The sequence below is a fragment of the Haplochromis burtoni genome, unplaced genomic scaffold (assembly GCF_018398535.1).
Source record: "Haplochromis burtoni strain Fernald_Lab_line unplaced genomic scaffold, NCSU_Asbu1 Contig_17, whole genome shotgun sequence".
NCBI classification, from domain to species: Eukaryota; Metazoa; Chordata; class Actinopteri; order Cichliformes; family Cichlidae; genus Haplochromis; species Haplochromis burtoni.
Genome location: NW_024582378.1, coordinates 3,867,670 through 3,894,590, shown reverse-complemented (window position 1 = coordinate 3,894,590; position 26,921 = coordinate 3,867,670). Strand labels below are relative to the sequence as shown.

Here is a 26,921-nt window from a genome sequence, read left to right as displayed (position 1 = left end):
TGAACCCACAGATATTAGACAAACACACTCACACACAGTACAGTACGTGTCACATGTGATATGCAGTTTATAACAAAATAGACTTTTTAGCTTTTTTTTCTGCCTGCAGTCCACCACAGCTGCCAGAGGATGGCACCATGTACAATAACATCAGTTTCCCTCAATAGCAGTGAGTCACTGAAGGTCTGATGTGCATATTATCAGTGGCCCGCATAGATGCTTCTTATCAGTTTTAGTGCACCCAGAGAATTTTTAGAGTAATAGCAGAGGGGGAATACATTTGCGATATTCACTGCCATCTTTTTCTCTAGTATGATTAAATGATTGTGTAAGTTAGACTAAATGCATTTTGTGGATTTTTCCCCCCACTTTCATGTTCCACAATTTGGACAATGTCATGTTAAAGGTTAATTAAATCAGTTTACACGACCTATCAGTCTGTTCAACTTGTAGCTCTTTGTGCAAAAACACAATGCAAATGAGATGAATGACACTATATAAGGTCTCCTCCCTAGCCCCATCACAATTGCATGCTAAAAGAAGAATAATCATTTTAAAGTATAGCTCTTCCTTAGTTTTGTTTTTCTCTCAGGAAAATGGGAAATAGGTACAGCAACATACAAACATACATGGAAATAAAGTACACAAAAAGAGTTTGTACAATTCCAATAACCTCGAATGTTAATATTGGTAATGACTACTTTTATTCTTCAGTACATGCCTGAACTTTCTGAGAAAAGCTTTCTCGCAATTTCCTTAAGTAGTCCTCAGGAATAGTTAACCGGGCTTCTTGAAGGACATTTAAAGCTCTGCTTCGGGTGTTGGCTGTCTTTTGTTCTGTTCGCTGTCAAGATGATCCCACACTGCTTCAGTAATGTTGACATCTAGTTACTGGGGAGGCCAATCTATGACTGGCAGTGTTCTGTTGTGTGTTTTTCTCTCCGGGTATGCTTTTTCTGCACTGGCAGTTTTAGGAACCTTTTTTTAGGTCAGTGTTAAGTGGCTTAAAAAACAAACAAAGCATTGCTCTGGTTAGGTACAAGGACTGGACTGAAAGTGACTGAAAAAGCAATCAGAAAGCCTGAAGAACTATTGCTCATGACCACTTAAAAATGAAAAGGAAGTGTGTCTCTTTGGAAGCAAAATTTAAAGGAATAAGGGATCTCTTAAGTCTTAAGACTCGCTTAAGCTTCTATTTTATCTCTGAGCAATAAGCTGTGCAACTTAAGGTATGTGCTATGTAAAATGCACTGTGATGATAACATCATATCTGAAAAGCTCTAACATATATCAACTTAGCTTCCTCTTAAATCATTGACCGATGACTGGGGTTATGTCTGAACTGTTTACGTCTTTGCTGACAAGATTTCAGATTCAGATTTCAATGGCGTAGTTCATGTGGTTGATTTAAAAACAGTCTGGTTGAGTAAGCGATTAATAGTTGGAATTAAACCATCATTAATCTTCCCTTCACCACCAAACAGGGAACCTTGGAGTCATCACTCTAATAATCCACTCTTTACATATGTGGGTCAAAGATCAGCACTCAAACCTGATTCTGTAAAACAAAGCCCCTACACTGTTCCTTCTACCATCCTGACAAACCATTCACTTAGCACTGCCCTTTCCTTTCCCATGCCCCAAAATAACATGAAAGTCACATCAAAGTCCAACAAATCTGCTCACAGTTAGTTTTTGGCCTCATTTCCTGTTTTTGTTTTCTCCCAAAAAAACAAGAAAAGAAGAAAAAATCAAACGGGAAAAACGACACTAATCTGCAATGTGTTTTGGATGTAATACTTTGGAGTGTTCTGCATAAATGAACAGGGAAACTGGAGAGCTGCCTCATTAGTTTCCAATACGCTGAAGTCAAGATCTGATCTCGTGTGCCAGAGAGAGGAAATGAGCAAATATAGGAGGATTATTGGGAAATATTGGAGACACTTTTGATGTGACACTGTATTTATTTGTTGGACACACACAGCCGGGCTTGCCTTCTCTAGTTTTATTGGGCATAAAATTCTGGGAACCACACAGAACTGATAATGGATGTTTATTACCCCAGATATGAGCGGCGATGACATTAACTACAAACACACAACACTGCAAGCATTTACAAAATATACTCCATATATATTATGCGCTGCGCAGTAATGCACACTCAGGCAGGATGATTATACTGATGTCAGAACACCTCATTGTTAGTACATTTAATTGCTGACTGTAGCAATGAAAGGACAGTTAGAGGGATGTCTTTTGTTTTTTCCTATCCTGCCTGTGTGATGTGAATGCAACATTTAAGCCTCACCAGCACTGAGGATGAAATTTCAAAGCTTGCTCTAAGTATCATGGTACAGAAAAGACCCTCAAATCAGTGAAGTCAAAGGATTTTCTTCTCAGGAAACATACATTTTCTCAGCAAATGTTGTACAATCCACCTATTCAGTGCTGTGTTTTGTTTGGAAAGGGTAGCATGTGGAGATTTTAGCCTGATGATGGCACTGGGAAAAGAAATATCAGGCCACATGAATCATCTTGTTAAAGCATTCATACAAAAAAACATGTCCAATGCACCAGAGGAGACAAATAAATCCTGCTCCCTCACCAAATTATGAACATGATTATGTTCATAATACTATTTAATGTAAGCATAAGTAAGTAAAATGATGAATAATAATTACCATATTTCTTTTTTTAAGTCTTCTCAATTGTTTTGATACAATTCAACAATCAAAGCTTGTTTCACATGAGTTAGAATATGCAGTCGAGCACTTCACTTAAACACTGTGACCGCTGAGTAAAAGCCTTTACTCACTGCTGTTTTAGGACGTTGACATCAAAATATTTTTCTACTTTTTATCAAAAAATACCAACTATTTTTTTACTGGCCCTAAAAAAATAGTGTTCACACCCAAAAATGAAATGTGAAGAATTAAGCATTTTACACAATAGAATCACCTATTGGGATCCAAACCAGTACTAGACAGATCTACCTAAAGGTGTACCTAATAAATTGTCCAGTGATACTGCTATTGTTACACTACTAAAGATATTTCTTACTGTCTTGATGAACTTCAGAATCAGAATACTTTAATAATCCCTAAGGAAATTATGTCATTTGAATATGAAAACACCCTTTTTCTACTAATACTGTCCAGCATTGCTTTAATGTTTCCAGTCCAGTGACTTCAAGCTTGTATGAAAGAGCAAATACAGTAACGCCTATTCAGAGGTTTACTTGCAACAAATAGAAATGCATACTTTCAGGTTAGTGTCAGCTGCTCATCCAAGTTTCCCTTTTAAGCAGCCCCAAGGAACCTCTACTGGATACTGTTGACTGAAGGCCATTGGAGTACAGTTTTTTCAGTCTTCTGTATTTTGGTGAGACTGTGTGACTCACCAATGTAGCCTTAGGTATTTCTGTTATTAGCTGATGGGTGTAGCCCCCAGTGTGGTCTTCTGTACCCATCTGAAGTACAGATCTCCTTCAAGGCCAGACATGTTGTACTTTCAGGGATGCTCTTCTGCCTAGCCTGTTTCTAATGAGTGGTTATTTAAGTTAATCATGTCTACATGCCTAAATACTTTGAGTTGCTGCTGATGTTAAAGGCTGATTAGATATTTGGATTACTGTAACAAGCATTGGAACAAGCATATCTAATAAAGTGGTTGCTAAATGTATGTAGCGTGACTTTACTGGCCCACACAGTAGTTGGTGTTCAGGTCTCAGATTATATATATTTTACTTGTCCGTTTTCTGATGCATAGAATTTAATGGGTATTATTTAGCTTTTCTCAATTTCAGCAATTTTGTAAAGTGTCAAAAAATCCTTCACATTTTTGCAGAAATCTCTCAAAGTCACTAAGGGTTTAAGACAAAGAAACAACTAAACATTTCAATGACTAATTCTTTAAAGAGTGGTGAAAGGGTTTGATTCTTTCATCACAGAGTTGAAGTGATTGACTCACTATTCGTGTTTTGATAAATGTGAAAAGGGTATTTTGAATCTTTCAGTGTCTTTTGCACAGCTGATTCTGCGTTATGAAAAATGTCTGAACTGTTGTGAGAACTGCATTAAGAGAGACTTTTCTGCTGCATCAAACCAGCTGAGGAAAAACTGTGACTCAAATGTTACAGCCAATCACATGGCATTATCTCAAAACACTTAGGCACACAGACATGATCAAGATGAGCTGCTGAAACTCAAGCCAAGTATCAGAATTAGGAAGAAAGGTGACTCAGTGTGGCATGGTTGTTGATGCCAGATGGGCTGGTCAGAACTGCTGATCTACTGGAATTTTCCTACACAATTATCTCTTACGTTTACAATGAACGGTCAGAAAAGAGAAAACAAAAAGCCTTGTTGATAGCGGAGGTTAAAGGAGAAGACTACTTTGAGCTGATAGGAAGGTCACAGCAACTCAAATAATGATTCATTACAATGAAGGTATGCAGAACACTCACAACACACTGGAACTTGATGCAGATGAGCTGCAGCACCAGAACACCATACAGGATGCCACTCCTGTCAGCTAAGGTCAGAAAACCGAGGCTACATTTCAAACTGGATATCAGAAGACTGGAAAAATGCTGTACTGGAAAAAAAGCATGAAGGGGTGAATGAAGCATGTTGTATAAAGCACTTTGAGTGCTCCAGTAAAATAGAAAGTGCTTTCTTTACTTTTTCATACATATTTGATTTGACTAAAAAAAAACAAACAACCAAAAAACGTCATGCTGGACAATATTAAGGAGAGAAAAGTCTGACTGACAAAAGTAGTAACTGTTTTAATTGGCTGTCGAATTCAGATGAGATATGCATCAGTGACGAAGTGACAAAATATTATTAGTGAAGCATGTGTAGAAACAATAGCAGTGTAGGTTCTCAGTTATCCAGCTCATGGTAATCTAAGGAGATTCGAAGGAAAACTGATGGGACTTCTTTAAGTTTCTTGAAGATGCTTCACCTCTCAACCGACAAGCTTTTTCAGCTCTAAGACCAAATGGCAGAGAGTCCCTGCAATAGCAGTGGTTACAAATCCAATGAGCAATGCAAAGGTGATTTCTGGCTTGTTATATTTGGTCAAACTAGGGTTCACAAAATAACCAAGCACAGATTTCTGTGTTCATTTTCCTCTATTTCTCCTGTCAGTGTCTGCAAATTGCTAAATAAGTAATGAGATACCTCATTTGTTTAATTACGGTGAACAGTTTCAGAAAACTTGGAATTTAAAAAAAGGAAAATTTCACTGTGTTATCTCTTAATAAAAACCTTTAATAGTGGACAGTTAAATATAGTTTATGACTACTAGAAATACTAAAATATGGCTCATGTGCAGAATCGAACCAAATTTATCTTAAACTTGTCTTAAGTGATCAAAAGTTTCATTGTGATCCTTTTGTTAAAAGTTCTCCTAATTAAAGAAGACTTCGCTGCACTGAAACAGATATTGGACTCATAGACTGATCTTCTCTTTTTACTTTTAAAGACAGGGATTAAGCCTCTCTAAATACTGGCTGTTTCTTTAGCTTCACAATGATCTACTGCTCTAAAACCGTGGAACAATTATTCAATACCTGCTGTATAAATTTAAATGGTATATCAAAATATTTGATGTTTTGATGTGAGCTTGAGCAACGATGCAAAATGATAACAGGTGATAAACATCAGCTATAACTTGCCACAGAAAAAACCCCTGTTTGGGGTCGTCTATCTTTGTGCAAAATCGGAACATTTTTTGTCTTGCTTCGCTTCCTCTCTAATGACAATCATGCCTGTGTGAGAGCACAGGTGCGCAGATAAACATGCCCCTGCATATCTAATGATAGCATTTATGACCTCTATGGCATTAGCGACTGAACAGACAAAAGGCAGTCAGGCTTGAAGTGGTGCAACAGTTACCGTTAGTACATTATGAGTGAGAACTGGTGGCAAACAGCCAGATGCTGAGTGCAAAGCTAGACAACTGAATGCACTTCAGCTCTGAGCATTTGTTGAAAAATAAAGCAGATTCACAGAAAACTGATGGTGGCATCAGTCAGATACTTTGAAATGGTTATAAAACGTTGATTCCGGTTACTTAATGTGGATATTTATTTTTTGCTTTAAGTATGTCTTGCTGCTCGTAAACATGACCCTGCCCACATTACAATAAAGTAAAGCAAGAGTGGACGAAATCTTAGTTTTAAAAATGAGTAAAAATAATGTCTTTTCACCAGATTAAATACTAGTTATACAATAATATTATTGATATAGTCATTCTGAAAATAACAGTACAGCATATAGCGAGTTGTGTTGAGATAAAATGAGATAAAGATAAAATCTCTCATATTCACTGGTCCTTTAAATGTAACCGGTCGTCTTTGGCTTTTATTTATTTGGTATTTTCATATCTGCAGTATAATAGTTATTTTCTTTGAGATATATATAATACCTTGCTCTTTTATTTAATGCCTTTAGTTTTTAGGATAATACTGAATGTGGAAGTACTGTCCATCTACCCTGATAGATGTCTGCAGCTATTCCACGCAGACTTTTTCCTACTTTTGCCAAAGTTTGTATGTAACTTTAACAACGATTCAAAAGTTGTGAGTCTTTGTCTCTTGTGAAACAGGGTTTCCACTACTGTAAACAAAATAGTGAGCCAGAAAGAGGGCTAACACAGACAACATGAAGTCCATTTTTTATTTTTTTTTCTAACTGCAGTTTGAAAGTATACAACTGAACATCATGATTTGATTTCTGTTATGAGACTCATAAATAAAATTACAAAAAAATTTCACTACAAAAAAAAAAACAATCTACTGTTAGTAGGATGTAAAAAAACAAAACAAAAAATCGTTATATTTTCACTATCAAAGGCACAACATTGACTTTATCGACAACATGGAGAAGAAAACCTGCAGCATAATTCTTTTATTTTTCCTTTTTATTTTTTTCACACTCCATCAGAGAACACTGAAATGTTACAAAGAGATGTGTCTGATTCTACATGGAAAGAAACGAAAAAGAACAACTTCTATATCAACAGACAGTGGCTATAGATTGGTGGCACAGCTCAACAGGAAACGTACTGCCACAGAAAGAAATAGCACGTTGTCGCTGGAAAAGACAAAGGACCTTTGCAAAGCTCTAATGCCAATTTTCTCCAAAAAAAAAAAAAAAATTATATACCTGACAACAATAAGAGAACAAAATAAAGAAAATAAAAAATAATAATTGGGCACCTTCTAAGATTAGGCTAAGATTAGGTGCTGAGGTAGACAAAAACTATAACCATTCAAATCATAATAAAAACACTATTTTCTTAATATAGAGCAACTTGACTGGCACTTGTGCTGTCACAACAATGGAGGAAAGAAGTAGCACAGACAAGCCAGGGAAAGACAGAGAGAGAAAAGCTTTGTTACATAAAAAGCTTTGTTATGCTTGGTCCGACAGGGCAATTGGTCCTCAGTGCTAATATAAAAAAATACAATGTCTTGGTGCTTTGTTACTCAAACAAGTTTAGTCTAGACCTCGATGACACATGCATTGCAACACTGCATGAAATGGCTACTTTGTTCTAGAAACACCACACCCAAACACAGAGTGCCAGCTCCAGGGATGCCATGATTCCTCTCTGACGAATTGAACATCCCCTCTTAAATGCTTTTTTGTAGCAAAGAAAAAGTACTTAAAAAACAAACAAAACTGAAGCAACAGAAGGGTAATACCCCGGTGCTAACCTACCCAAATGGAGGTTTCTTTATCATTTTTTTTTTTTTTACATTTTTTCCAGAACAATAAAATGTTCTGCTCAGCAAACCTGTTGCTGACAAAAAGAGAAAATTAGAATTAGAGAAGCAGACTCGGGGCCTCGTTTGCTTGCAAGAAAACAGAAAAATAAATCACAAAGCAGATCTCGTCCCCAAAAGTCTCTAATAGTTTCACGACTGCAGCACAAATTTCAGTAAATTTTCCCCATGTTTTGTTTTGTGTTGCTAAATAAATGCTTCTGGGAGCCAATCATAGAGCAGAGCCAAAGAACAGAAGCGAATGCACAATCCTAGTTGCTATTTCAATAGCATTAAGGGTTTATTGCAGTCCTTGAAAAAAAAACAAGAAAAGAAGAGGCACTGCTCTATTCAGGATTAAAAAGGAAAAAAAAGAAAGAAAATCAGGTCATTTTAGAGCGTCATGACATCCCTAGGGCGCTGGAGACACCATTTTTATTTTCTTCTGAAAATACAGAAACTAAGCAGATATAGATGGATATTTTTGTTGAACAATTTCCATTTTTAGGCACAAAGATAGTACAGAAACATCGGAGAAACACTGAGGGAAGAACTATATCAATGCCAATGTATATATATATTTTTCCCACAGAAAAAAAGTGGCATAGAATATCATTTATTTTGTATCTGATCTGTTTAGTGCATTTTTCCACTAATACACACCCACACGCACACGCACAGTTACACACTCTTTCATGCACTCTTTCACCTGCACAAGAAAGTAGAAAACATTCAGAGGACGATGATAGGAATAATGTGACTGAACAGGTCTTGCATTGTGGTGTTCAGACTGAACCGTGACTGGGTATATTATAGTGGGTGGATATTATGCGAGGGTGAAAAAAAGCTCCCTCAAATCACAGTGTTAGAGAATAAAATGGCAAGACACCACGGGACATGCCACCCCTTCTTTTTTCTTTTTTTTCAAGTACAAAAACAAAACAAAAAAACATGTCGACAGTCAAGTTTGATTGAAAAATCGTGAATGACAAGTACTAATTGGTCGGTTTGGCCGCGTCCCCCTGCCGCCCCGCATATTATCATCTTTTTTTTTTCTTCTTTTTTTTTTCTCTCTTAACTTTGTCACATACACACACACACACACACACACTCGTAAAATTTGTGGCGGATAGATTTAGTCCTTCACCTACAATGCAATTGACATCCAGAAAGCAACACTTATTATTACAATATGTTCACACACATGTTTTTTTGTTCAACAATATCAAAGAGGAGCAAGGCAAATAAAATGATTCACACCCAAAAAGAGAAAAAAAAACAGGTTTAAAAAAAAAAAAAAGAAATACAAATATTTGTGCCCTGCTATAACCCTCCACAAATGGAAAAAGGACTGACACTGAATACAAAAATATCACAATTTTTATATATCAAATTGCCTCTATTGGCTCTTGTTCAGGAATACACTCATTTCTCAAGAGAGCTTGTCTGCTGAGAGAATCTCTATTTTTAACCTTTTGTTTTATGTGTGGTTTTTTCTCCCTCCTTTTTTGATTACCACTTCCAGTTCCAATTGTCCAACGCACTCTGCATCACTGCAAAAATGACCTGTCCTGGGTGGTTCAGCGTTTTTTAGACGAACTTTCTGGGTTTTTTTTTGTTTTTTTCACATTACAAAACTACAATTCTATTCACATATGTTCAAGTTTAGATTCTTGTTTTTAAACCCTCTTAAAAGCAATAGTACTTCCTCTTATCTGCTGTATCCCTCATCACTTAAGGCTTCAAAATTGCTTTTTTTCCCCTCCATTCTCTCTGCTCTTCTGTGGTTGGAGGTGCAGGTTTGGGGGGACTGTAAGAGAAGAATAAACATCCATTTGGCATTTCTCATCCTATCAGCCTCTACTTTGTTATCTCTCATCCTTTTATATACATTTTGCTTAAAAAAACAGACAATCATAAATCAACTTAAAAAAAAAAGCATGAGATGAAACAATGCAAAACACAAATGCAAAAAATGTGCTTTTACCAAGAAAAAAACAAGAAAAAGAAAAAAAAACAACACGACAACTTAGAGGTAGCTTTTATAACAAATGACCAAACCTTCCAGCTCTTTAACAAGCAGGGTTAATAATACCAAGTTTGGTAACGAGTAATGCACAAAGAAATACGCAACATAAGAAAAAAACAAACAAATCTCTTCGCCGTGGCACTTATTTTTTTTTCCGCGTACGCATTGCTTCAATCATGTTCGCAATGCACCTTTCCAACACACGCTAACTAACAAATAAAAACAAAAGAAAAACTCCCCAAAAAACAACAAAACAAAACGAATGAAACAAAAGGGAAAATTAAAATACACAAAAGGAACATGAGGTCACAAAAACGAGGTAATTCAAGTACAATGTGTTGAGATCAAACTCAAGGTAAATCATAAGAAAACAACAAAACAAGACGAGAGAGAGAGAGAGACGAAGTGCAGGGACAAAAACCACAGAGAAAGAGTTGATTTATTCTGTCATCTTACTGGTCGCCCCCTAAGCTGCTGGGCTGTGTCTCGTCCAATCAGTGATCTCCCCTTTCTTGGATATGTGATCAACCAGATACAACGCTGTGATGTGCAGTGATATTCATCAAAACTCCCAAGGTTCAACCATAATACCTGACTGCGTATACCGTAAAGGTCTAATGCTGCATTTCAAAGGTGTAAGAAAAGACTTTGCCGACTTGTAGTCAGAGAAAATGTTGGAGCAGGAGTTTCTCAGGTTATGTGTTTTTTCCCCCCCCAAGAGAACCAAGGTCAGTGTTACAGCTTAGCATGAAATGTCACGCCTGCTTTACAGCTGTTTCCCTATGCTGTGTTGTAAACAGGTATCCAACACACATCCTTTTAACTATATCTTTGCCAAAAGCCCCAGTGGTAATTCAAATCAGTGCAACTACATTTGGGAATATGCATCATCTGAATACAATATCTGTAACATAATGCAGGACCTGCCAGTACTCAAGTGGTGCACATTCCAAAATAAACCTCACTTCCACACAATGACCTGGGGCTCGTGGATGAAAAGGTGCGTAGCCCAGCAAGTCTTGCCTGCTGGAACGTAAGCATGCATGCTGTTAATGTTGGATGGAGAAAGTCTTCCAGTGTGACCCACTGGAAACTAATCATAACCTGGGAATTACTGACTGAAAGGCAGCATTAACCTGCTACAGTATGTATGCTTACATGGTAGTAGAAGCCGGGCTTACAAGCGTTCACATTCATGTCACTATGCCATATAACAGTCTTCAAACTGCCACACCACCTATGACAAACATTAAGGTGTGCAGCTAAGGCATCCTCAACATTTACAACTAGCAGGTAAAGTCACAGGACTCTCACAGACAGCAACCTTTTCCCAAGTCACTTTCCGCTGCTTGGATTTCAAATCACTCCGGTGAACTGACAGATTTCTTGCAGTTGAAGTGTTTGCGTGTCAGTCAGTTTATGTACTTTCTTGTTAGTGTGAGAAAAATGATAGTCATCTGGTTAAACGTACATGGATACAAGCAGTCCAGTTATCTATTGCTCAATAGGTGAATAGGCAGGGTTTAATGTGAAATATTGTAGCGAGTTATGAGCGGATGAAAAAAAAAGTATATACCTTGCTGACGTCAAACAGAGACTGTTGTCGTAGTTTGTTTTACTTGTGCAATTAAGCCGTAATAAACTACGATGCAGAGCAAAAAAGATAAAAAATAAAAATATATATATATGCATGTATATATATGATGAAAAAGTAACACAAGTTAGCCTGTGGCTCTCTGGGGAGAACCGTGAGTGGCCAGTTGTGACTCAACCTTCTCCAGCCCTCATCTGAAAGAGATGCAGAACGAGGAAGACTACTGAGAACACTTTCGACACTTCCGACAAAGAGCAGCGCTAGCATTTTCCCCACTCACAACCAAATGGGTGCTTGGTTTGCAGCATTAAATTAATGCTTCCACTCGTCCAGTTCAACTGTTTTCATCTACTGCATAAGCCTACCGGCTCTGCTGCTGATTCTCAGGGGCTATCTCACTGCCACCATTGGGATCTGAAGGTTTTTCAGACATGGACAGGATAACGGGCAGATTTCTGTGAAAACTGCTCATGCATAAAACAAAAAAGGTGACAAAACCTATACATCCTCTACTGGAAAAGGAGAAGGTCCCCCCCAAAGCTGTTCATTTACTCCACAGTATTAGTTTCTTCAGGATGCATGCATGTTAAAAAACATGTCTCAGTCTTCTTCTGAGATATTTTTTTATGTAGTTCGTAACCAGAAAGATGTAGGTTTGCAGTGATACTTTGAGCATGAAAGCACAAAGTACCACTGCAGAACAAAACCCCCCCAAAAAGTTTTCCATTTTTTGGGCAAAACAAGACCTCAAAACGCAGTGAAGGCTCCCGACAGCATGGATGTAGAGGTTCAGATAGCCCTTGAGAATCTGCTTTCTCAACTCAGCAGCATCCAAGAAGTCACTTCCTTGCAGCTTGCTCACTTTATGGCGCTGCATGAAATGACCTGAAACAATAACACAGTTGCAGATGTAGTGAATGACCCGGTGAATCCGAACAATGGTGGAGAATTGATCTCCGTGTCCAAGACTTCCTCTTCTTAGCACGTTTGCCCCACCATCACCACCCTTTCCCCCCACCCCGCCCTCATCGCTTGCCTTTGCATGAAAACAAAAAACAGAAAACAAACCCTCTTGCTTTCCAGTCACTTCTCGTTGACATTCCTCGATCGTCAACACTCATGCCTCCTATCCGCTTTGTTACATTCCCCTTACCTCTCAACCCATCCCCTACCCTCTTCATTCACTTTCTTAGACTCAGACATAGCAGAGGTACAGGTAGGTCTTCTCTATACGCCAGTCTGGGGGGATGTCTTCGGGCTTGTGGCCTTTCATGTGCTTCTGCATGGCTGACAGGCTGGGGCAGTACTCCAGGCAGATGGTGCATTGGTAGGGCGAGGCGCCATTGTGGGTGCGCAGGTGCTTGATCATGGCCGAGTAGTCCCTGGATCGCTGGTGGCACAGCTTGCACTCGAATGGCTTCTCACCTAAAGATGAAGACAACAGTGTTAGCCTAAGTGTGACGTTAAACAGCAAATAAAGGAATTCAGTACTGAAATCCATTAGAGGGATGGAAAAGCTGTACTAGTCTGTAAGATGTTACTGATAAGTGCATGACTTCTGCTTCTTTGCCTTAAAACTTATTAACTTTATTTAATGCAATGAGAAAAATCCTTGCTGTTCAAAATGCAGTAAAAAATGTGTGTATTTCTACAGCCAACGATTTTAAATTACATTTGAGTTATATTTTCTTTATTTTTTTCTAACATAAGTCAGATAAACACACAAACAGCAAATGGACCAACAGGTTAGCAACTGTCTGAGCTGCTTCTGAGGATTCAGCTACTGTTCTGTGTCTTCAATCACCAAGGCCGCAGCAGTCAAAGGTATACTAGGTTATTTTGAATATCTGGATGTCAGAAAAATCTTACAGATTTTCAAGTTAAACATTGCCTCAAAAGAGGAGCTAAGGTGAAGGTGGTTCATCCCTGTCAGTTAGGTTTCACTACATGGTCTGTTTTGACCTTGTGTTGCCATCTTTATGTCTTTGGACAACAGCCAGACCCAAGATGTAATCAACCCAAATCTACCGACAGTTTAAACATGGTGTCTTTTGCACCAAAGAAGTAAAAGTTGTGGGAGAGAAAAAAAATCCCATCAGCACTAAGAGATTTTTTTTCTCTGTGTGGCTCACAAGAAACATTGACGCTATTATGATAATTGAACGATGCATCTAAAAAGCGACAAGTCAAAACCCAGAGGTGAAATCCCAAATGTCTTCCAGACGACACTGTGCACCAGTAAAAGATAATGGTAACTCTTTAAAGTCATTCTCAACAGCCTTCGATAATTGATACAAATCAGAAGCGAGAGGAGAATAAAAAGCTCCAAGTACATTAGTGCAGTTTTCTCACCTCTGAGAAATAAATAGAATAGCCGTCAGGTCCAGTCAAAGTATCCCCTCACAGCAGCAGCGCACATGATGATTTGTTTACTAATTATTCTTACTTTAAAGGGATAGAACTGTTTCCATGTCATTATTTTATTAAAATACCCCTGTGTAAAGAGATTTTGGAAGGATCAAGGTTTTAGTTACATCAGGCTGTGCAACAGAAGAAAAAGAAAAGGAGATGTTCTGCTATTAAAACTAATATACATGGAATATTATGCCAGCAGTTTTAAAGTACATGCAGAGGATAATTTAACATATACTTTATTTGTTATTACTTGTAAAAACTGTAAAATTCAAAATTCAGCTCTTAGTACTTATTAGAGTGAGTATAAATTTCTTTTAGCCGGTAGAAATATGCTCAAAATGACCCAAATTAGAGAATACGAGAGTTATAAGAGACTCTCTCAATCATATCACCTGTTTACCTGTGATAAGAACCAGTCAGTACAATCAGAAGAAGAAAAAAATTCCAGGCGTATTTACTTTTATAGAATATGATCTAATCAACTAATCTACAGCACATTACAAGAAAATACAGCTGACGACACCGAGAACTCCTGCAAGTGTCATAAATCATAGTGCAACACTGCTTTCTTGCTGTGGGGGCTGCTATATTCCAGAGGCACATTTCAATTCAGCAACAGCGGCCGGCCTAAATGTGCTAATGATTTGAGTGATGGCACGGAATAATCCACCAGCGCTCAAGCCGGCAGACGCAAATTAGACATGTAAATGCTGACCTTTACCAATGGCATTTGAAATGAGCTGTCGGAAGTGATCTGGCCCAGCGCTCGCTGTCACCTTTCAGCTAGATCTTTGCGCATGTGTGCTGCGAAACGTCCGACTTTGTGCCTCTGCTGCCCAGCCCGTCTGCTCCTTTGAATCCCCGGTTAACCTTGACCTCCACAGGGGCCGGGTTACGCTTCCATTGAGCCAATAAGCATAAATACAGTGTTGCAGGCCCCGCGCTTCTTTGTAGCAGTGTGGACACCTGCATGATGTTGATATTGATAACCAGACTGTAAACAGGGTCGCTTCAAATAACCAGCTAATAATGAATTGCAAATAGGGCCCAGGTATTGATCCGCCATTGGCATTTGGAATGTGTGGAGAGGACGGGTCGGGGAGGGGTTGGGTTGCCAATGTCGATGATTCATCAAGCAGCTCCCTTTTGTGCGAGGTGGCCTTTGACTGTGAGCTTGTCACTTGCTCTTGTTATCTGCTGTTGCTCTCCAGCTTAACGCAAAGCCCCCCTCCCCAACACAAAAGGCGAAAGGGTGGATGGGGGGGGAAGCCAATTATTGGACAGGCTGCCTTGATAGTGTGGCTTAACAGCTGGTTTATTGAATGGGAGATGGGAGGGTGCTGCTATGTGTGTGTTTGAGAAAAAGGGATGGTGAGGAAGCATAAACCTTTGGCTGTGTGCCATCCTGGTGAGCACTTGTGGTATCCTCGCTCACTCTGCTACGTAGCATGCACTCATTCTCCAGGGCACCTAGCTTATCACTGTGTCAACATCTTTATGGGGCTCTAAATATACTAAGATCAATACAAAGTCTTCTGAGACATTCATCTACTGTATCTCAGCAACAAAGATATTCATCTGGTTTGGTCTGCGCCTTGCAACTTGGATTTTCTAGAAGAGAGTCCCTTAACAGGCTCCCCCATCATGCACCATATGTTTTAGAACATCTCATTACTGCAGTTTATGCTCTTTCTGCAAGTGAGGTGAGAAGAACTTAGTACAGTAAAAGACTCAAAAGCAAGTGTAAAACACTAGTCTGGCTTTTTTCACATAGCTGCTATCACCTGCAAAATTAATTTGTTAACATATTGTATCTGAAATGATCTGGCATCCATTTTTGTCCTGCCCAAGTTTGGGGGTCACTGGGCCTCTACAGACACCAAAACATTTGTTAACTGAGTATATATGAAAAATGTTGAACAGGAAGTTCTACAGTTTTTTGCTCTGAAACAAAAAGCTAAAGTTGTTGTGATGCTACACTGTGTTGCACACTATAGATTTTCATTTTCTACCGCAAACAACACAGAATCAAGTGAGAATAAATAGTTCCGAATGCTTTGATTGTTATCCATTATCGCTAAAGCCTTTACTTATTTTGGTCACAGTACCTGTGTGCACACGGTAGTGGGTTTCCAGCTGGTGCTTGAGGCTGAACTTCTTCCCACACCCGTTACATTCATAGGGCTTCTCTCCGGTGTGGATGCGCTTGTGGCCCTTCAGCGTGCTCTCATCTCGGAAGCAGCTCCCGCAGAACTCACACTCAAATGGGTGGTCCCCGGCTAAAATGTGGAAAGAAAAAATAGGACACATTCACACAAACTGCTGATGACATTGTATCATAAAAAGGCTAAAGACTGCACTGGTTGAGCTCGTGAAAAGATAGCTTGAAGGGTTAATGACAACTGAGTGCAAATGACAGCACCAAGAAGCTTGGGTTTTGTCTTTATTTACATGTACAATTCAAGTGTTACTCTAGTAATTGTGACAAAGAAGAACGTCAAATGTCTGAAAATAGCTTCCACCTTCAAAAAAAAATTAGAAAGCTACTGTGAAGGAAGCCGCATTGCAAAATGTTTTACTTTATCTGATTATTTTGTCGGGGTTCTGCACAATGCAAGAGCAGCATGCAGTATCTTCCAATGCGCAGCTACATAAAGGCTTTAATAACAGCAGACAAGTATAACCCATCTTTTGTCTTTGTCTACAAATCACCTGCGCTGTTGTTTTGCTTTGTCCAAACCCTTAAATAATTGTAGCCTGTCATGGCTGCTCACCAGCCTCGAGATGTATTATTGACCATGCAGACCCAGTGTCACAATGCACTAATGGATCACCTAACTAATGTGCAAACCTAGGATAAAGAAGTGAGTTTGTCATCACAGAATCTATTATCCTTGGATATATATGTGTTTAAGCAGACCCAAATTCAGGCATTTGTCTTTAACTGGTCTAGTCGTAGAGTCCAAATTACTCTGCATCCTCGATCACTGCCATGTAGCCGGTCCTAAAACACAATATTTGTATTTTAGACAGTGTGTCATCATCACGGTTAAATGACAATGCCTAAAAATGTAAATGAAGATAAATGTACCATGTCTTGACATTCACTGGCAGCATGTTGACTGGCTTATATTAGCCTCCTTACGCCCCGTCTCCACCCTTCCTTAATTTTTCCTTAGATAGCATCATATTTCCTTCCTGAGACATCGCAGTTATTGTAGGCATCAGACTGCTGGCGGTTGTATAGCATGCATGCTTTCAGAAATGAAAATGATAACATTCTCCCCCTCATGCTGCCACTGCACAGGTCCCCACAGGGCTGCTGTAATGCATATTCAGATGTCAGTGATCAGGGATATTATGATTTGCAGGAGCCTCTCACCAGCAGTCCAAAGACTAATTGTATTTCCGTGTTTGATGAGGGGCTGCTTCTTGCGTCATTTGCTTCCCCCCAGTGTTACACTCTCCATCCAAGTAATGTTGTGGATATTTATTAATGTATTTCACTCTACCGCTGCAGGTTTAAGTCACCATCAGTGACCTATGCCTTTCATTATCTGCCTGTCCAAGTAGCAACGTGCCAGAGAATAAATTGCATTTCTCGTTATGTGCTGCTACCACTGCCCCGCTGTTAAGAGACTATTTCACTTCCATCCTGCATATTTTATTTGAGATTTTATGTATGCACGTAGAGTATGCACACATGTAACTAGTTTATTTAGAAGGAGAGACAAAGAAAGGATGGGAAAGGAATGTAAACTGGATACTCTTTAAATGTTGATCACGTGTCGGCTATGTTATACTTTTGGGGAGGGAAATGTTTTCAAAGCCTTCTGATGCTGGATGCATTCCCATTAAAGGGAATGCTGGGGATTGGAGGGGGTAAAGAGGGAGGGATAAAACTGAGACAGGGATGGAGCAGGGGATGTGGGTGTATATGGTGGCAGTGGTGGGGGCTGGGCAAAAATCAATAAAAGTGACAGTCTTTATTTGTCTGCATGAAGTTATCAGTGGCTCCCGCTGTAAGACATTGTGCTCTTTCTAGCGTTTCAACCACAGCAGAGATCACAATCCATCACAGAGCTCGGTGGGCTTGCACGACGCTGCAAGAATAATAATTGAGCTCAGATTCACCTGCCTTTAATTAAGGCCTCCGATCAAACCAGCAAGTGGGATGCTAATACTCGAAGAATGTCTGTGGAGGGCTATTTACGTTTAGATGCGTGTTTCTGTGCTAAGGTCTGCTGTTGGCAAACATCAAAAATCTTCCATTAGTAGGAAAGAACTTGATTCATTTGATAATATAATAAAGGATTTCTGCACAATACAGATTTCTACACAATATGTATTCTGTATGTTTGTGATGGTGAGTTAGTGCTATTTAAATTAAATTGGAAAACACAATAAAGAGTTTTGGAGAGTGTCCATGATCTCTCTTATAGCTTTGTAAATGATCTGAAGCTTAGATTTGGTTTATAAATCACTTCAATTTAACCCATTTACACTGACTTTATCTCAAGTTACTGTAGACATTTATGCAAATCTTACAAGAAATAACAGCAATAAACAAAAAGCAAGAAGAAAACAACCTCAAAATCATATTTGACAACAATGCAAAACAAAAAAAATAGTTTTCCTATACCCAAACACACAAATCAATGCTACAGTTACTGCGCTAAAGTAAGGGTGCCTCTGTTAGTCTGTGCTGGCTACAACTGCTTTAGCTATATATAATGAATAGACAACAAATATATAATATTCAGGCTTAGAGACCCAGTGTAAATTTAATTAAGGAGCTTCTGGTATCAGCAGAAGCAAAAAAAATAACCGTGGTATAACATACAGAGGGGGTTCGGTCTCACTCAAGCACCCTGTTGCTGGATGCTCATCACGCATGTTATCTCCCATTGCCACTCGGGGACGCCAAAGTGCAAAGTTGCACTGCAGAGTTTTATATAAGTCGGACACAATTCTGTAATCACATTGTGAGAATGTAAAGGAGCAGACAAGGCTTCATTTTGTCAGGATATATTCTCATGGGAGGCGGAGAATAATAGGAACACGTCCTCCGTCCATCCCAAATCTGCTACTATTACTTCCCCCATCTCTCCATCCTTCCATTCTTGCTTTCCTCTTTATTTTCTCTCCATTTCTCCATCCCTCTGTGGTGTGACCACATGGCAGGGACGCGACAGATGAGGACCCGGCAAAGTGAGGTGGAACCACAGCATGGTGACTGAACCCAAGGGTGCCCCCGAGCATCACCACCTGCGTCTCCTGACCCCTCCTCATCACCTCCTTTGACACCCCAAAGGACTGCTGAGGGTTCCTGTGCCCATGGGCACACGGTGCGTGTTCATTATATACGGTAAGAGGCTGTAAATCACCAGGCTCCATCACTGCCAGGACCAGAACTGCCTCATTCTCTCTCTCTCTAAATTCAATTCAGCCCTCTCTCGCTCTCTCTCTCTTTCTGGCTGTAGCACTATCAAATACAGCTGCGAACACAAAACACCCCGCCACAGCAGACAGCAAATTGGCCCAGAGTTAAAAAAAAAAAAAAAAAAAGGGAAAAAAAAACAGACACTTACACACAGACAGTGCACAACAACAGAATATTAATGAAGGTCTGGTCTGTAAAGAGAGAGTGTGCATGTCTGTGTGCATGTGGTGCCGGGGAAGAAAAATAACACAGCTGCTATGACTGCCACTTTTTATGAGCCAACATTGTGCATTTGTGCGTGAGTGCTCGAACCTATACTGTACTACATGCGCGAAATAAAGACAAAAATAAATTAAACAGATAGGCAACATCGCAGTAAGAATGTGCAATAGGATGTTAAGGGGAGGTAATGAAACCGCAGGTGGATGGAAGAAAATGAAAACACAGTGATGGAGGCGAAAGAGAGATGGCAAGATTAAGATGCTGAAATAAACACCATTAAATCAGGTTGTTTTTTTTTTCCTGCTTCCTCGTCCTAAACGGTGATCCAGTGTCAAAGCCCGCACCAGCAAGGCTGCGTTCAAAAGATAAAGCTGCAGACAGGTAAAATGAAGCACGCGTAATGAATGTCCATAAAAGTGCTTTTGCTGCTTTCTGCTGTCAGCTGATACAACCGAATAGTGAGTCAACCAATAACCAAGCAATATCTAGAATGCTTTGTATGGAAGATGAGCTGCCATTGTCTGTCCATAAAAATTAAGGTTGAATACCAGGAATTGAGGTTTTGGTATTTACTGGGGATTTTTTGTCAAAACTGAGCCGTGCTTCTGGGAAAATACCTGCAAGGAACCAGTGCATCCATGATACATTTGTGTGCTGGAAACAACTGCGCGCACTGGAACAAAGACACCTCATCCAAACCTCATTTACCACACAACTGTCACACCTAAACGCCAAAGTCTGCCACTGAAAAGCCATTATTACGGTAATATAATATGGATCAGCGTTTCTCCTGCAGTGTTTTGTTTTCAATTACTTTCCATGTTTCAGTGTCTGCCTTAAGTCCAGATGAGAGGAAATACAATTTTTCCAGGTCTGAATGAAGCGGAAGGCTAAATCTGTAAGAACAGCACACCCTCCGAAAACAACAAAAACAGATCAACCATCACTAAATCAGAATAAGAGAACAGACAAGAAGAATGAATTAATTTTGTGATTTAACTTGGCATATAACTAACTGCTTTTCCCAAAATTAGAAAAACAAAGAGAAAAAAATGGCGGCATGTGAAAGGTTTTTCTCCTCCCTTTGCAAAGCAGGTTTTGTCAACAGGGACACTGTTGTGCTGCTTTAATATATAATGCAAGTGTAATATAATATAATACTTACATGAAAATATACAATGATGTCACAATTATTATAATATATGCTTTTTTAGATTTAAATTTTGGAGTTTACATGACACAAAAATTCATTTTGGTTTTTTATTTTAAAGCACAGTTTTTTAAGGAATCATTTTTAAATCGAGAGAAAACCTATAGAGCTGAACCTTCATTCAAAAAGTAATTTACACATATCTCAGATCTTAAATTTAAATGTGTTCAGTGACGAGTCTTTATTAATCCAGACAAAATATGACACCAAATGGAAACATCTCTTAGTCACTACTTCCATTTATCAAAGTAATTAGTTAGCAATTACTAAGCACTGTTAGCTTTTGCAATATGGATAAACTGTCTTTGATAGCGTATGCCATTAATCAGCATTAATGACAACGGTTTTGATGTTTTTAGGACCAGAACTAAAACTATAGAAGGAAGAGCCAATGGTTCCCATTTTATCTGCTTTTTGGCGCTTGCATAAACTTAACTAGAAGTAAATAAATAAAGCAAATGCACATTACTGCAGAAACTTTGGTTGGTTTAAAGATTTCCTTTCCAATACATGGCAGCTTTCTTTATGCAATTTGCTTTTAATCACTCAAATGTCTTGAGCTGAGCTGTCTTACAGAATCCAGACGAGAAAAGATCCTAGCTGATAAGAACATACAGATGGACATAATTTATTTACATTTACAGACTTACATTACTGCAGCTTTGCCTCTAGGGCTACATTCAGACAGGCTTAACGTCTAATTTATCTTTACAGATACACCCCTTTGCATGCTCACTTAATCTATATTTCTTTTTGAATGGAATATTCTCCTAGAAAAATAGATGCACAAAACAAGCGAGGATGGCACTTTAGTTAAGGTGTAGCTCTAACGTTTGATACAAGTGAAAATAAGTTAATTAGGGCGTTATTAATTGAATCGTTTCCACATCTTAACCCAACCAACCCTTTTATGGGTTCTGCATGTTTGATGCATCCGATAAAACTTGAAAACACAACATTGATACATTAAGGAACAAATAACAAAATATAAAGAAAAGAATTAGACAAAAATCCGAACTTGAACTTTGCTAGGTGAGAGTGCACGTGTCTCTGCATCACATGAAGGTAAAGTTATAAGGCTGATTCTCTAAGGTGGATACGCTGTCTAGCTGTCTGTTTTTAAGCACTATTTTTGCCTCGTTACCAAGCAAAGTGTGAATGAGATTATTAACATCAAAGTGTAAATGCAGAGGAACACCATGCCTCTACTTTTTTTTTTTTTGGAGGGTAAATTAGACCTATTTCTGGCGCCTATGATGGCTGTGCGAGTTGCTGACTTTATAATCCCCTGACAAAAGGCTCTGCATCATATTTAAACGATTGCTTTCACGGCTGGCTCATTGTGATTTAACACACGCCCACAGTGGGATGAGGTTCAAAGTGGCAGGAGGCTGCAAAGTCTCATCTGCAGCTCCACTGACGAGCTGAGGTGACATTTGCGTTGCCCGGGTGGGCAGGTGGATCAGAGACGCTGCATGTGTCCCCTCCAATGTCTGGTAGATAGAACAGATGTGTGCACCGCTACTGTACAGGCGGCTCAAGCAGCCACGTCCGCCTCCCCCCCCTCCCTCCTCCGCCACCTCAACCCCCCCCGGCTTCTGCCACCATCACACACTAATGGTGTATTCGCCTGACTTGTAAATAGGGCCGACTGCTCTCATCTCACTGCCTTTCGTTTCAAATATTTATCCGTGAGCCGGTGAGCTAAATCGGCTCTGACAGTGAGACTGTTATTTAAGGTCGCAGACAGGCGGCTGGCTAAGAGACAGAGAGAGAGAGGGGGAAGGAAAAAAGCGTCCATCCCCTTGCCAGTGAAATGGGATTCATTTCCATGTGTTCATATTCTGTCATGGCTACGGCTTTTTTCTCTTTACTCTGAATAGCCGCATCCGTCAGGCTACCTCTGCTCCCTCGCAAAAATGTATTAGTATCCTGGCCTCATCTCAGTAGAGAGCCAACACTGTGAGTATTACAAGTTGACAAAAAGGGGGGGAAAAAAACAAACAAACAAACCAAAAAACCCAACAACAGCAACAACAAGAAAAAAATAGTTGCTGTAAATACGCTTTTTGTGACTGCTGTAGAATTCATTTTGTGTTGACCTGAATTAATACTGTTTATTCAGATGAGCAAAAACAGCAGCGTAACAGGAAAGTGGTAACATAATTCACTCAAATTTGCTAAAAACAAAACATGAGTTCTTTATTTGTATACCTATATTTGTCGATGGCAACCCTACGCTGGCTGTGCTGTACTAGCCACCCTATCCCTACGTGTTGTTTGAGAATGAATTATATTTTATTTTATGCTACAAATGAACTCAGATGACCTGAATTATGGGACACTGCTGGACATTATACTAGCCTCCATTAAACACACACAAAAATTAAGAATATGTACCGTTTAGGTAGAGCATCAGCTGGAATAATAATAAATGTAGATTTTATGGAACCACAGGGACTGCACGTCTGTGGTCTAGTAGGTGTGGGCATGCACGATAAATAAAACGGAAATCTGGCATCAGTATGAGCTGGGTGGAAAATGTATTCTGCCATTATTAATTCCTACTAATCATTTCTCCAATAGTCAATACTTTGGTGATTACTAAGGCTTCCACCTGAAAGTCCTTTATCTACATACACGTGCTCCGCTCCTGGCTAACTGATAAGAGAACTGGATATCTGATAGGGAGTGATACTGTCACTACCATTCATATGGGTCTATGTACCTTTTCATTCATGCATCCTATATGTGATGTAGGTCCTTTGTTGTATGACGAGCTTAAATATGTGTAAGTTGTATGAGAGTTCATGTATGTATTGTATTTGTTGCCCTAAAGAAAAGGAAATAAAGGCAGTGGCATCACTTCTTTTACTCTCTCTTATCACACCCAGTTGTCCTGGACAGTGAAAGTTAAAACTCCCATCCTAAAGTAAACACACAGCAGCTTTTGGACTTGAAGAAACCTTAAAAAGTAAAAATACAGACTCTGTGCACATGAGTTAGCATATCATTCATGGAAACTACTTAGAAGTTAAAGATATCAACTACTTGTTAGTGCGCAATTCCATCCATTTTATTAGAAGGATTTGAGTTGTTTTTGTTAAATACGCTAAGGAAATGAATCAAAAGGCTAAGCTGTATAAGTGCACTGATTTAAAAAAACAAATGGCTGCAGTTGTCAGGTCTTCGTGTTTCATCTACTATATACTCAAAGTTTTGGAAGGTGACTGTTACTCAACTAGGAATTACAGGGACTAGTTCTGGATGTGCTTCCTTAGCATTAGGAAGGAGGTGGTTCAGACATCTAATTATGATGAATCCTACTTTTGGAGGTATTTTGAATTAAAATCAAAGCAGACTCTAGGATACAGAAAAAAAGAGCAAAGGGATTACCTTTCCGACCTGGTGTGGGTACATGAGGATTGCCCAAGATCAAACAGAGAATGTATTATGGACTACTGCACTTAATTTGTTACAGCATTCGCATATTCCAGACCAAGAGAAAAGGCTGGATATAAATAGACAGATAACGCCCCATGGAACACCTCGGTGAAATGATATCGCCGCCTTGTCACCACAGGCGGCTTTCACTGACCTGTGTGTGAGCGTAGGTGACGCTTGAGTGCAGTATGGCTGGGGAAAGTCCGGTTGCATTCGCTGCAAATGTAGCTGCGAACTCCGGCGTGGACTTCCATGTGCTGCTGCAATGCTGTCTGGGTCTGGAAGCGCTTCCCACAAAGCAGGCAAAAGATGGCCATGTCCGAGCCTGCGGAGCAAAAAACACCGCAAGTTAATTCGAGGCAAACATTATTTATTAAAAGTCATCCGACCTCACGTTTCTTGACTTGTCGCATGTCTTTTTGTGTATCCATTCTTTTGCAATTAAAGGGATGAATATGACCTTATAGGTGCTTGTGATAAAAAAAAAAACTTAGATCCAAGTTGTGCAGTGGTTATTTCAGGAAGAATAAAGCACTGTCACTACGGAGCTATTCAGTAGCACTTCAATGTAGATCCAGAGTGACAGCCAAAGCCAGCTTTTCTCAAACCAATCACACACGGTTGTGTATCCTTACAGTGATTAAAATACAGGATAACAACACAGGTATGATGTCGAGAACTTTAGCACATCAAATTTGAATGAAGAAAAAGAAAAGAACCCAGGAAAACAAAAAACTTTTTCACAAGTGCATGTAAAAAATACTGTATTTATAGGATTAAAGTTGCATGCAGCATTCATGTTTTAGGGTGGGTGTGTAGAAAGATAAAGATCTCCTATGCAATACTTCAATCGAATCTTGACTCCAGCGAGCACTGTGCATTTTTCTCCAGCAGAGATAAAGAGCCCACAAACACAGCAGAACACACGCACACACACACAAACACGCACACACACACCCAACTGCACGCTCCTTTGAACACACTCCCTTCACACTTTTTCAATTACCAGGCTGGGGAAAACTCTGGGGAAGGACTGAGTGTTTGGAGCTCAGTTTCTATTTCATCAGTCAATAACACATCTTTGGGGCAAAGCTGACACTAATTTAAAAATCTATGAAGAGCAGCCCGCCTCATGTTCATAACCACTGGAGGAGGAGGCGGGCCCACGACAGCCTCCACACCAGATCAATCACTGTCTCTGCTGCTCTACACGCTAAAGAACCGGGATGAAGGGAGGGAGTATATTGCTGGAGAATGATGATAGGAGGAAGGATAGAAAAGAGTTGCTGGAAAGCAGGTAAAGAGAGGAGATTTCGGTTTGTAGCAGAAGAAAGTGATGCTGAAGAGCGAAACGAGGAAAAAAAATTCTCACTTTGTTGCAAGTAGTGGAGAAAAAATAAATATTGACAAACCTTTCCCTTCTGACTTTCGGACTGTCTCTATTTCTCATTTTTTCTTGTACATGAAAGGAATCAGGCTTGTCTACAGGAGTGTAGAGTTTTCATTAACTCCGTGGTGAGCACTCATGACTGAAAGCCCGAGGTACTAATCTTCCAGCCCTACATGTGATGTCAGTTATATTCATGCTCCTTGGAGGATAACTCCAAATGTGCTGCTGACCAACTTATTCCCCCCCAAACACAGGGCAGCGTTTTTGCAACCTTTTGCTTTTTAATTTTTCCGAGCATATTCATGCCACCTTGAGGATCCCCCTTTGGAAATTAGCCACTTCTTAGCTCAGAACATCTATTTATCTATCTATTTCCTACATCTACATCTAAACTTACATCTAAACTTGCTTGCTCTTTTTTCAATTCTGTCTTCTTGTCCTCTCTGCGTTTATCATTGAAAAGGCCACTGAAGAGGCCAATGAATGCCTATTATTGCTTTTAGAATCCCTTCAGGACATTTCAGGTACGATAATAGCTTTGACTGACAATCCAGGTTTTAGTCACTTCTCACCTTTTTCTACCTCACTCCTCCTTCTTTAGCTTGTAATCCATCTAAGGTCTGGCTAACTCAGTGATCCTCCATAAGCACAATACTTCTTCCTTTAGGCTATATCAGATCAATCAGAACATTCAGGGTTGGACTGAATATGTAAAAATAAAGTTCTGTTATTGAAAGAAGAAACTAACAATGGTGTAAGTGCACAAGAGGTGAAATGGGCATCAGAGAAAATGAGAGAATAGTGGACTTGGGGGTAGGGTTGGGTGGAGACTTTGGCCAAAGATCAAGAATTAGAGGGGGAAAAAAGGTTTTGGAATGTAAAAGGTCAGCAGACCTCTGACCTCAGGTTTAGGCCAAGGCATGGTGGAAATCTGAAACCCAGATACCAACACACACGCAGACAGACACACACAGAAAAACATAGCAGTGGAACAAAAAAGTGGAAGCACCGCATGAAAAACACGACTTTGAAGTCAGGGCAGTTACAGTGGCGCGGCGCATTATGGTGAACAATATGCATCACCAAAGTGTGTATCAACTTTAAAAGAGCTCTGACAGTGACTGCTTTTATCAAAAACAATACAATCTAGCTGAGAACACTGGAACAAAGATGGTTAGTACAAGCAAACCACCAGAAAGTGATGGACATTTAAACATGCTGCTCTCTAAACACCACACAAGTAAATAATCAAAAATGACCACATATTTATGCAGTTTTTGACTTTCTGAGCCTTGAAGAGCTGCTATTAACTAATGTTTCAGGCATTTTGCCAACACTAAAGCATCTTATTACAACCCACATTTACATGTAATTGCCATCTCTATTCATTTTAAGAT

At 39.4% G+C, this 26,921-nt stretch overlaps 1 protein-coding gene across 2 annotated transcripts in view; it reads right to left on the bottom strand.

The window, feature by feature from the left end:
• Positions 1-7,410: 7,410 nt before the first annotated feature.
• Positions 7,411-26,921, bottom strand: part of zbtb16a (zinc finger and BTB domain containing 16a) — a 137,255-nt gene continuing 117,744 nt past the window's right edge. For both annotated transcript variants that reach the window (XM_005916096.2, XM_042218316.1), the window contains exons 5-7: positions 24,289-24,459; positions 15,924-16,094; positions 7,411-12,825 (exon numbers count right to left, since the gene is read on the bottom strand). In XM_005916096.2, coding sequence (XP_005916158.1) covers positions 12,596-12,825; positions 15,924-16,094; positions 24,289-24,459 — 572 coding nt within the window. In that variant the 3' untranslated portion in view covers positions 7,411-12,595. The remainder of the gene's footprint in view (positions 12,826-15,923; positions 16,095-24,288; positions 24,460-26,921) is intronic.